A 13223-nucleotide genomic window follows, 5' to 3' on the forward strand; every position below is an offset into this window, starting at 1 on the left:
GTGAGGAGGTGGTGAGGATGTGGTGGGCCTTCTGGAATTGCTGTAGGTGAGGCGGTGGTAGGTCTTTCTTCTGGTATTGCTGTAGGTGAGGAGATGGTGAGGATATGGTGGATCTTTCTTTTGGTATTGCTGTAGGTGAGGATGTGGTGGGTCTTTCTTCTGGTATTGCTGTAGGCAAGGAGGTGCTGAGGATGTGGTGGGCCTTTCTTCTGGTATTGCTGTAGGTGAGGAGGTGGTGGGCCTTTCTTCTGGAATTGCTGTAGGTGAGGCGGTGGTAGGTCTTTCTTCTGGTATTGCTGTAGGTGAGGAGGGGTCTGTGGCACTGCAAATAAGTAAATTGGGCATAGTAGATGGGTCTTGAACTCTGCTGCATTTTCCATTTGTTACTTGGAGATGATGCTGGGTAATTCTATATGTAATAAAATTTGAGGGAGAACCTGAGAATTTTCATATTTTTCAGTAGAGCTAAAATCAACAAAATAACTATAAGAAGAATTTTTTTTATTGAACTGTCAATTACAACTTGTTTTGCTGATCCTTTAGCTCTACATATTAAGGGGAGAAGTTATCAAGGTGGGCTACGGTTAAGATGTGTTATTGCAACTAGGGTAATTGCATAAAACAGGTCCTGTGCCAGTAGTAAAGTCGGTCATCTATGGTAGCACACGATAACTCTGCCCCTAAATGGATTGAAGGCTAAATAAAATATCAGGAACACTTGTAAGTAATTCCTAAGCCAAGGAGACAGTTCCTATTGCTTTCTTTTCCTCATAGGAATTTCAAGGTGGAATGTCAACTTCCCCGCTTTTCTCCCTGCTCAATGCAGTTATATCGTCAGTAACTCTTCTGTGCTATGGTCGGTAACAGAAAAGTGCTCACAGGAATTTTATTTCATCTGCGAGTTTGGTAAGTGGCTTCGGTGTAAAAACTTGATTATCAACTTGTGCTGAGGTAGGGCCGCAGGAGATTTCTAGGAGACGAGTTGATTAGAGTGTGTAAAAGAGGAGGCATTGGGACATCCTTTGATAGTGGACGTGAAGAACTCTATTTTTCCATGGGGTATTGTTCAGCAACTGCCAGACTCTGCTCTGAGTAGCCAAGCTCTGTATCGAACTAATGGCCAAGCTACATGGCTAGATGTTCTTTTCCTCTACTTCAGCTGTCTTGCAGGAAAAAACCCACAGTAGAGAAAGAAGGTCTGCAGCCTCATCACAGTGTCTGGAACAGTAAGACAGCCCTGGGAGAAATCTCTGAAGGACAGAACAGAAAACTGTCAAGTAAGCAAATATTATTTGCAGATATATCTGACCCATTCCTCACTATCGGGGCAATTTCTTCCATCTTTTTCTTATATAAACCATGTTTTACATGTAGGAAATGGCTCCTATGAATTGCATGTGTAGAAAGTAGTCCCCAGCCTTCCTTTACACATATTTTATTTTATTTCTTCATCCCTGGTGAGAATGTTGCTCTCCTATTTTAATTTGGCATTCCATTCTATCTTTTAAATTATCTTATTCCGTAATTTGTAAACCGCTTTGTCCTACTAGTGAGTAAAAGCGGAAAATCAAATATCTCCCAACAACATAAACCTGAACATTAATTTTTCTGTACGGACTTTCTCAGCTGTTGTAGCACACACTGGGCTAAAACGTTCAAGAAATAATCCACATTGCCCTGGATTCTATATACGATGACTCAACTTACACACTAAGGGTTCCTTTTACTAAGCTGCGTAGGCGTGTCCTATGTGCGTCAATTTGAACTACCGCCCGGCTACCATGTGACCTGGGCGGTAATTTCATTTTTTATGAGCGTCCACTAGGCTTGCCGGAAAATTTCCGGCGTGCAACGCTAACCGGGTGGTAATCTGCATTGTACGTGTGTAGACTTTACCACTAGGTCAGTGGGTGGAGGTAAGGTCTCAGGCCCAAAATGGACATGTGCCAATTTTCATTTTGCCGCACATCCATTTTTGCAGGCGCACCTGAAAAAAGGACGTGCGGCAACACACACGTCTACACCAGCGCAGGCCATTTTTCCACGCACCTTAGTAAAAGGACCCCTAAATCAGCAATTTAATTGATTAATGAGCCAATCAGTGCCAGTAATTTGCTGCTAAGAACCAATTACTGGTGTTAATTGACCTTAATTGGGAGTTACACGCATTGTTACAGAATAAACTCGATCAGCTCCTACCTTTCAGCAGCGCAGTTGTCATTTCATAACGTTTGGCACCGTTTATGGGCTTAGTGTTATTCTATAAAGGATGCAAATCCCTTATAGAATAGTGCTCAGTGTTTAAATTTTTCAACGACGATTTTTCAGCATCATTTATAGAATCTAGTCCGTTGAGTCCAAGATCCTTTCTTTGAGTGCTAACTTCTACCCCGAATGACACACTGCTCACCTGTTCGCGGTAAGATTCTCATACTACTTTGCTTGGACTCCATTTTCTGCCTTAGCTTTTTGGGTTTTTTTTCTTGTCTAGCTTTTCCTACAAAAGGAAATGTTTTATTGTATAGAAATTAAATTATTACATTACAGTACATTATACAGGATTTATATCCCCGCAAATACCTTTAAAAGTTCACTGTGGGTTACAATATAATGACAATAATTGAACCACTCATTTAAATTATAATAAAATAACAGGAAAAAACGTAAGTACACAGAACCATCAATAAACCGAACCTTAAGTACAGTCAGATACTACATACTTCCGAAATATTATGACTGAATTCAACTTGGTTTTGTTTCTTTTGCTTATCAGGATTTTCTAAATATCGAAGAGACGTTGACATCCCAAAAAACAAGAAAGTGAGTACCATCAACTTAGTTATTTCAGTCAATATGTTGAGTTATGTACGTGTGTGTACACAGGGTCCCCTTATACAGGAAGGGACTTTCAGAGCGAGAAACCCAACTCTGCAGTGTTTCGGCAAGAAATTGCTTCATCAGGGGTCCTTTTGTTAAGCACTGTAAACACGTCTCTACCATTCAGCACTGGAAATGTGACTAGAAGGACAAACTCTCAATGTAAACAGCCATAACTGCTATCGACACTTTGAGAGTTGTTTCTTCATAAATTTCAGCTTTCTAGTGACATTTCCACAGTGCTGTCTGGTACAGACGTGTTTCAAGTACTTGACAATAGGACCCCCGATGAAGACAATTCTTGTTGAAACACTGCAGTGTTGGGTTTTCTCCATCTCAAAGTCCCTTCTGTACACTTCTTTTTATGTCTACTCGCATTGCATATTGTTCCTAGAAGACAATTTTATTAATACATTGAGACATTTTTAACATCCTGACTTGTGGATTGGGCTCCTTTGGTTCTTTTTTAAAAATTATTCTTTGACTGTCCTGTAGCCCGGCATCAGCACTTCTCTTCCCTTCCCTACCCCACCCCCATCCATCCATGTAGTCCTGCATCAGCCCTTCCCTGTCACCCCAATCCATCCCCCAACAAGCCCTTCTTTTCCCTACCCCTTCCAACCCCATAACTTGACATTATCACTTTCCTTCCCCACCATCCATCCCATAGGTAGGCATCAGCCCCCCCCCCCAGGTCCCTCCCTGTAGCCTAGTGTCAGCCCTGTCCTACCCCCCAGTCTGGCATTTCCCCCCCCCTCGAAGCACACCAACATTAAATGCAAAACCTTTAGTTTTTTTTTATGTCCTGTGCACTGCAGAGCCCACCCCCACCCAGAAACCTACCCACATTAAATATAAGGTTTTTAAATTATTATTTAACCTGGGCACTGCAAAAAACCATCCGTACCCAAAACACACAACATTAAAAAAAATATACAACCTTTTTTTTATTTTATGTTTAAATCTGTTTATTGAAGGTTTTCAAATATGGTACAGATACATAGCACCCAGCAACAACAAAAGCTTAGATACATGCAACAGAAATCAACCTGCATAACAACAAAACATGGCACCAGAGGCCTGGACCCTTATGGCCCCCGGCGGTACTAGCAATTACAATAACACCTGCCGCTCCCCATGAAGTGCTAAGTACAAGATTCTCTACATTACCACTCCACTGCGTACACAATGGTAGGTTCTGAGATTTATAAACCATCCGATAGTCTAATAACACACAGAATACCCACCCCACTAGCAAAAAAAACACTTAACGCTGCCCCCCCCTCCCTCTACATCCTGACCCCCTCTCTCCCTCCCTGTTGAACTCCATGATAGACACCTTAGGCATTTAATATTCTACTTCGTGCTACTGGGGTCAAAGAGTCCCAAAATGGTGACCACCTCTGACAGTATGCATCCCCTTTCTTCGATGCAAGACCTCCCACCCCTCTGAGTTCCAACGCACACGAATGTATCATCCTGGACCGCCACTGCTGAAAAGTGGGCAACTCTCCTCCTATCCAGTGCTGAAGAATTACTTTTTTCCCCATTAGAACTGCCCGCTTCAAAAATGGCTAGGCACTGGAGCCCACCCCTGCCTCCACCCAGAATCCCAACAACATTAAATATTCCTTTTTTTTCCTCTAGTCAAACTCTTAAAATGTGTTTCAAAAATTTAAAGACATTTTTCTATGCTGTTCATCTTCGGTGCATCTAAATCACAAAGGGGCGTGTCAGGGATGCATTGGGGTGGGATTTGGGTGTTCTCAAAATTTGTATGTTTTTTCTGCCATAATAGAGCAAAGCAAAAACATCCAGGCCTAAAAGTTAGACATTTTGGTCTAGACCTGTTTCAACCACAAGTATGTAACAAAAAGGTTCCCTAAATGACCAGATGACCACTAGAGGGATTAAGGCATGAGCCTTCTCCCTTATTCTCCCAGTGGTCACTGATCCCTTCCTACCCCCCAAAGATGTGAAAGAAACAGTACATCTCAGCCTCTATGACAGCTTCAGATAAGTACATAAGTTTTGCCACACTGGGACAGACCAAAGGTTCATCAAGCCCAGCATCCTGTCTCCAACAGTGGCCAACCCAAGTCACAAATACCTGGCAAGATCCCAGAAAACTGAAAACATTTTATGCTGCTTATCCCAGAATTAAGCAGTGGATTTTCCCCAAGTCAATTTAATAATGGTCTATGAACTTTTCCTTTAAGAAGCTTTCCAGACCCTTTTTAAACCCCACTAAGCTAACCGCCTTTACACATTCTCCAGCAACGAATTCCAGAGTTCAATTACACGTTGAGTGAAGAAAAATTTCCTCCGATTCGTATTAAGTTTACTACTTTGTATTTTTTTGAAAGAGTAAACAAATGATTCACATCTACCCGTTCCATTCCACCATGGACGTAGCCAGACACCCAATTTTGGGTGGGCCTGGACCCAAGATGGGTGGGCAGAAGAACCCCACCCCATCCCATAGGTGATTTGGTCTCTCCTCTCGCCTGCATGCCCTATGGTCTCTCAAATATCCCTCCTCTCCTGCACACCTTTTAAATTTCAGATTTTCACCGGCAGTGAGGAGCAACTAATACACACTACTCATGTAGGCCCACATGCTTCCCACTGATGCAGCTTCCTGTTTCCGCATAGGTGGGAATACGTCAGAGGGAAGTCTGTGGGGCCGGTGTAAGCAGTATGTATCAGTCCGCTGCTTCCTGCAGACGAAGATCGCTATTTATAAGGTATAGCAGGAGGACAGTTGTTGGGAGTTTTCAGCTTGGGAATCTCTGCCGGCCACATCATAGGTGTGCTGCTACTGGTGGGCCTGAGCTCAAAGTGGGTGGACCTGGGCCCACCCTTGGCTACGCCACTGCACTCCACTCATTATTTTATAGACCTCTATCATATCTCCCCTCAGCTGTCTGTTCTCCAAGCTGAAGAGCCCTAGACCGCTTCAGCCTTTCCTCATAGGGAAGTCGTCCCATCCCCTATATCATTTTTGTCACCCTTCTCTGCACCTTTTCTAATTCCACTATATCTTTTTTGAGATGCAGCGACCAGAATTGAACACAATATTCGAGGTGTGGTCGCACCATGGAGCGATACAAAGGCATTATAACATCCTCATTTTTGTTTTCCATTCCTTTCCTAATAATACCTAACATTCTATTTGCTTTCTTAGCCGCAGCAAAACACTGAGCAGAAGGTTTCAACGTATCATCAACGACGACACCTAGATCCCTTTCTTGGTCAGTGACTCCTAACTTGGAACCTTGCATTACGTAGCTGTAGTTTGGGTTTCCTCTTTCCCACATGCAATCACTTTGCACTTGCTCACATTAAACGTCATCTGCCATTTAGACGCCCAGTCCTCCCAGTCTCGTAAGGTCCTCTTGTAATTTTTCACAATCCCCCGCAATTTAACGACTTTGAATAACTTTGTGTCATCAGCAAATTTAATTACCTCACTAGTTACTCCCATCTCTAGGTCATTTATAAATATGTTAACAGAATGCTATTGCCAGGCCTATTAGAGCAGCAAGTAGGTCTCTCGGACGGCACCTAGTGGTCAGTGCAGTGTACTGTATAGAAGAGGATCCAGGCCCATAATCCACTCTAACTATTACACTTGTGGTGGAAAGTGTGAGCCCTCCAAAACTTACCAAAAACATAGTGAACAGTTGGTTTTGGAGGGCTGGCCATACAATATAAGGGGTAACAGTGAGATGTACCTGGATCTTTTATGTAAAGTCCACTGCAGCGTCCCCTAGGGTGCCCCACTGCTCTGCTGGGATGTCTAAGATGCCGGTCTGACCCCCCCCCCCCCCCCCCCCCCCATAGTGTCCCACAGGCTTGTTTTTCCCTTGGACCTTTTTTTTTTAATGATCACAAAAGAAAAATGCACTGAGCACAAAACACCTAAAATGTCTAGGAAATGTTTGAAGCAAACAGATAGACGTTTTTCAGGTTTGAAAATGGCCATGTTAACCACTTGTTTTTTTGGACATTTTCAGCAAATGTCCAAAGTTGGATTTATAAAGCAAAATAATCCCCAAATTAATGCCCTGGCAATGATCAGCTCTCCAAAAAAACAAGCCAAAGGCTCAAAACGTGGATACAAAAATATGGGTAAGAGGTTGACTGCACATTGAATCCAATCTGATATGTATCATAACATCAATGGTCCTATGTGATGGAGGGCTCTCAGAGTCTTCACACACCCATAAACGAGATCTTACTCATATGTTCATTAGTCTTGAGGGGTGGTTGAGCATCTCAATCATAGAGCCTCTCCGTGTTTTTTTTATTTTTTATTTATACGCTTCCTTCTCAAAAACCACAACAGTGCTCTTATGAACAAAATTAAATATCAAATGTGCATGTCAAACTCTTACCCCTAATTCCATTCACCCTCATTAAAAACTTTTAAGTATTGTCTCTCAAAAAATACTAGACATTATACGTTACTTATCTTTTTACTTAGAACTGTGCGCTGGGCTTTTTTTTTTCCAAATTTGCTTCCTACAACAGCTGCTACGCTCTTGTGAAATCTTCACACAAAGGCTAAGTAGCGTCTCTGTCCGCAAGTCATCAAGAGTCCCTCCATCACATAGGACCATTAATGTTATGATACATATCAGATTGGATTCAATGTGCAGTCAACCTCTTACCCATATTTTTGTATCCACGTTTTAAGCCTTTGGCTTGTTTTTCGGCAAAGTTGGATTTAGACATTATATCAAAAATGTTCCTCCATGTAGTTATTTCAATATGATCAGCTTAAATTTGTAGTTCAGGTCTGTTTTAACTCAACTGGATTATTGTTTGTGTTTTTTTAATTTTGCAAATAGAAGAAAACAAAGACTAATCCTCACAAGGATATTGATACAAATACCAAAAAACTAAGTGAAAAAATGATAGTAATTATAATTATTTAAACATAGATATCAAATTATAGTCCACATAGATGAGATGCAAACTCTATGTAATTAGGGGAAGCTAATTCAAACAAAAACTGTGAACCGTAAACAGAATAACTACCAAGACATATTGATCTCATGGACGTCTTCTCAGGTAGGTTCTGGAGTCTGGGCTGGAGCTGAACTTCCTTCCCAAAAACCTGAGACTGAGAAGCCTGATAAGATATATGTATGACCTCTGTGATATCACACGTTTACTGGGATATTGTGATTGAAATTTACCTCCCAAATTCAGAACCTGTTGTTTAAGTACAAAAACTTCTTTCTCTTAATCTGAGTCCATTTAGACAAATCTGGAAATATTGGGGTAGATTTTCAGCCAGTGGCAGTCAGTGATTTTTTTTTTTTAAAAGCTGACCATGGTCGGCTAAATTAGCCCCTGATATTCGGCGATGGATATTGTGTGGGACCAGACACAGAATATCCAGGATTAAATGGTACTGGGCTGCCAGAGCTTATGCAGGTCCTGACCAATATTCAGCAGGGGCCTGTATAACTTTAAAAAAAAATCCCCCTCCCCCCCCCCAAGTAGGCTTGGGCAGGGCAGCATTTTTATTTTTTTTGTGTCATCTTTTTTTGACTCTGCAAATATGGTAAACCTATATATAGTACTCACAGGGAAAGTGTACCTGGCAAGGCTTTGATGGCCAGGAGAACCAGAACTAGAGTGGAACAGGAACCAAAGAGCTAGACTGGAAAGCTGAGTAGAGAACAGGAAACAGGGAACATCAGGATGGCCAGCAGAACAGAGATTCTGGTAGATGCATCCTAGGAGTCTGTTGACCAGTAAAGATGTACCTCACTGGATCCCCAAAATACTCTGCTACCTCTGCACTAGACCAGTGAGGCTTGGCAACCAGATGGTAAATATCCCTGGTCTCTCCTTGGTTCTGGATCTCTGGCACGTTTCCAACCTCTGGTTGTCGGCGTCACCAAATCCTGAAAACCCTGACACACACAGAAGCAAGGTTGCAAACTTCAAAATGATGGATTTGATGATGTCTCCAAAAACATTCAGTTACCTCAAGTAATAGGTTGAAGTAGTAAAGAGAAGCACATTAGCAAACACAAGTGAAAAAGACCTCTAAACCTTTATCAGGACCATCTTTACTTTTGAGCTGAAAGGTTGTTACTTTCAGTCCCATTACGGTGGGGTTTTCATACTTGTTGATAGGTCTGAGGGTGTCGCAGTGTGGTGTGAGAGGAGTGGCCTAGTATCTAGAGTGACCATTCCCAACCCAGTTTTCAGGGCACACCTAGTCCCATTGAGTTATCAGGATATCCACAATGAGATAGACTTGAATGCACGCCTCAATTGAATGCAAATCTAATTCATGAATATTCATTGGGATATCCTGAAAACCCAATGGGACTAAGGTATGCCTCGAGGACTGGGTTGGGAATGGGAGTGGAGGAGTAGCCTAGTGGTTAGTGCAGTGGACTTTGATCCTGGGGAACTGGGTTCAATTTTCCACTGCAGCTCCTTGTGACTCTGGGCAAGTCACTTAACCCTCCATTGCCCCTGGTACAAATAAGTACCTGAATATATGTAACCACTTTGAATGTAGTTGCAAAAACCTCAGAAAGGCGGTATATCATTTCCCTTTCCCTGGGTTAATGAGCTGAGAACCATGGTAAAATAGGGGTGCTAGACTCCCAAGGCCTGTGCAGGACCTCATTCTTGGCTAAGCAAGAACATAAAGAGTAGCCATAAGTACATAAGTATTGCCATCCGGGTCAGACCAATGGTCCATCTAGCCCAGTATCTTGCTTCCAACACTGCCAATCCCAGGTCACAAGTTCCTGGCAGAAGCCCAGTAGCAACACTGCAGGGGTGTCAGACCATGACACACATCCATGGTGCAGGAGTTGGGGGGAGGGGCATATTTTGAACGTTTTACCCCTTTTCTTTCAGAAAAGTCCTGTAACCTTTGTAAAAAGAAAATTCCACACGTAACGGCAAAACCTGAGAAAAGTACTATCACTGAACTTGCACGGACGACTGCAGGATCTATCAGCACACCTCTGTATTACTGGACTACAGCATTTAATATGAATTGGTTTAACTATTGATCCTCAGCCTTAGCTGAGAAACATCTCTTGCAAGACCGCATCCAGGTGGGAACCATGAATCATCAAGCCTTATTTGAGTTTTGGGAAGATGGAGAGTAAAGACAGATGCATCGAGACCATATAATGTCCATCATCTGATGTACCTTCTTCACTTTCCACACCATGTCTGCATCTGTCATATCAATAAACATTTTAAAATCAAATACACTGAAAAATGACGGTAGAAACACAGTATTGAGATGTACAAACAGGACAGGAGAAGAGAAGGGGCTTGGGATGGGAAAGGAAAGGAGGAGAGAAGAGAGGAGGGATAGGGAAAATTATGAATGGGAAGGGGGAGATGGGAAAGTGAAGAAGGTAGAGAGAAAGATTGGAATAGAGAAAAATGAAAGCCTATCCGTCTGTCCATCCATGCCATATACTTCCCCTATCACTTCCTTAGAGATCCTATGCACTTGTCCCAAGCTCTATTTATTATTTATTTAGAACCAGTGATATAACACATACACCAGGAACCAGTGGCGTAGCCAGACCTGACATTTTGGGTGGCCCAGAGCTAATATGGGTGGGCACTATATGTATATAAGTGAGAGTAGCATTTCTTGAGATACAACTAAATAATGCCTTAAAGCGCACTTGATGAAGGATTTCTAATAAACAGTCTGCCCAACAGCTGTCCAGCATCAATATAAAATATAGAACAGGAAAAGTTCTCTACGATGACAAATCACAGAAGCAAAAGTAGAGACTAATAGACGATTCACCACTGGAGACGTGAGTCCAACAGTCTTATTATATCAGAGATAACGACCGACACAGGCCGTGTTTCGACGCTAAAAAGCGTCTGCATCAGGGGTCGAAACACGGCCTGTGTCGGGTCGTTATCTCTGATATAATAAAGACTGTTGGACTCACGTCTCCAGTGATGAATCGTCTATTAGTCTCTACTTCAGCATCAATATAAACCACATACATACTCAAAGCCTATGTAGCAAACTTTAACAACACCAATTCTGAACACACAAATACTAATAACAGTACCTTTAAAAAGGCAGCAGTGAATAACAGCAATACGTGTCTCACTGGAAAAGTCAGACTACTCAGATTGATATAGATCCCAACACAAACCACATGCCAGAGGAATCACTTTGGTCACATGCAGAACACAGACCAACCCTCATCAATTGCCCAGCATCAGCTGTGTCCTTCCCTACCCCTCCATTCCTCCCTGTAGCCCGATATCAGTCCTACCCTTCCCTTCCCTACTCACCTCATCCATCCCTATAACCTGTCATTAGTCCTACCCGTCCTTTCCTACCCTCCCCCCCCCCATCCATCCATCCCCATAGCCTGGCATCTCCCTTCCTTTCTCTACACTACCCCCATCTATCCCTATAACCTGTCATTAGTCCTACCCGTCCTTTCCTACCCCCCCCCCCCCCCCCCCCCATCCATCCATCCCCATAGCCTGGCATCATCCCTTCCTTTCTCTACACTACCCCCCATCTATCCCTATAACCTGTCATCAGTCCTACCCGTCCTTTCCTACCCCCCCCCCCCCCATCCATCCATCCCCATAGCCTGGCATCAGCCCTTCCTTTCTTTACACTAACCCCCATCTATCCCTATAACCTGGCATCAGCCCTCCCCTTCCTCACATCCATCCGGGTACCTAGGCATCAGCCCCACCCTACCCCCTCACCCCTCCCTGTAGCCTAGTGTCAGCCCTGTCCTACCCCCTACTCATCCCACCCATTATGATGTTAAAAAAAAAAGCATTTACAATTGTATTACCTGCAGTGCTGGGCTGGGCTGGGCTGGGCTGGGCTGGGCTGAGAAAGGCAGGGACAAATCAAACTCGGGTATACATGTTAAGTATCACATACCATGTAAAATGAGTTTATCTTGCTGGGCAGACTGGATGGACCCTACCAGTCTTTATCTATCGTCATTAACTATGTTACTTTATAACACCAGGCTTCCCAAAGGCAGATTACAGAAACAATTAAGATGAATAGTTAAGATCAAGAAATAGAATATTCTCACTGAAACTTTGCCATCTGTATTGTATAGAACAGCATAGATAAATGAGCAGAAAATACAAAGATTATCACTGCTATTTCTACCAGCTATAATAATTTTTAAGCTGTTTTACTGATGTTCAATTTTTATATTATATTTAAATCTAGATATAGGAAGGTTTCAAATAAATTAAAAAGCTGTTAAATAAGTAAAAAAGAAAAAAAAAATCCCACCTCCACCTTTTAAGGCACTGCTTAATGACTATCCAACTGGAACTGTTTTAGACTTTTTACAGATGAACGACACATTTGTTTTGAAAATTCTTTTGCTAAAGTCCGTATAATGGACTAGATAGGAACACCCCATCTCCTGTTTTCTTCAACCTCCTTGTCCTGTCCTGTGTTGGGGACGGGTCGGGTGATAGCTCCTGCAAGTGCCGCGGAGGTGGAACCCAGCAGCCCACAAAGTCAGCGAGCCAGAGCGCACACAACATGTGCCGTGGGAACGGTCCCTTACCTTAGCTCTACTACAGCCATGGCGCCAGCCCAGCAGTCAAAGAAGAAAGAAGAACAGGAGTCAGCTTTGCACAGCCAACGAAGGTGAAGCGCCGCTGCCGCTGAACAACTGGGCTGCTGCAGCGAGTGCAGCCTGCAACACACACCGGACCTCCCCCCCCCCCCCCCCCCCCCCCCCCCCCCCCCGTGCTGCCGGTGCCTGCACGGCCAAGAGAAGGAGCAGAACGTCGTCGAGAGAGCTCATCTCAGCCACAGCGGCCTTGTGTGGTAAGCTACTTTACTAGTACACAAGGCCGCTGCAGCTGAGCTCTCTGGACGACGTTCTGCGCCTTCTCTTGGCTTCAAGCAGTGCAGGCAGCACAGTGAGGGATGGGAGACAGGAGACTGGGATTGCGCGGACAGCAGGCAGCTGAGTGGGCTGACAAGCGGCAAGCAGGTTGACGCCGCCAACCATCTCCAAATCCAATCCGGGCAGCATTTGGAAGTGGTACCACATGCGTTTCAGGAACTAAACTAGCAATGAATGTGCATAGGCGCCGTTTTTTCCATCCCCCCTAGCTACGCCTACGCCATGCACTGAACTGAAAGAAGGCTGTGCGGCACTCTCACTGCAGCCTAACCGGCACCTAGAAGACCAGCACCGGATTGGAGGAGCAGGACAAATTGGGGTGGGCCTGAGATGTGATTGGGTGGGCCTGGGCCCATCCAGGCCCACCCGTAGCTACGCCCCTGCCAGGAACAGGTCTCTAAG

General features: G+C 43.7%; 1 protein-coding gene across 1 annotated transcript in view; it reads left to right on the top strand.

The window, feature by feature from the left end:
- The first annotated feature begins 1129 nt into the window (after positions 1-1129).
- LOC115471377 (polycystic kidney disease protein 1-like 3) overlaps positions 1130-13223 on the top strand; it is a 120919-nt gene continuing 108825 nt past the window's right edge. Inside the window, exons 1-2 of the mRNA XM_030205074.1 lie at positions 1130-1277; positions 2774-2820. Coding sequence (XP_030060934.1) covers positions 1130-1277; positions 2774-2820 — 195 coding nt within the window. The remainder of the gene's footprint in view (positions 1278-2773; positions 2821-13223) is intronic.

This window comes from Microcaecilia unicolor, chromosome 5, assembly GCF_901765095.1.
Source record: "Microcaecilia unicolor chromosome 5, aMicUni1.1, whole genome shotgun sequence".
NCBI classification, from domain to species: domain Eukaryota; kingdom Metazoa; phylum Chordata; class Amphibia; order Gymnophiona; family Siphonopidae; genus Microcaecilia; species Microcaecilia unicolor.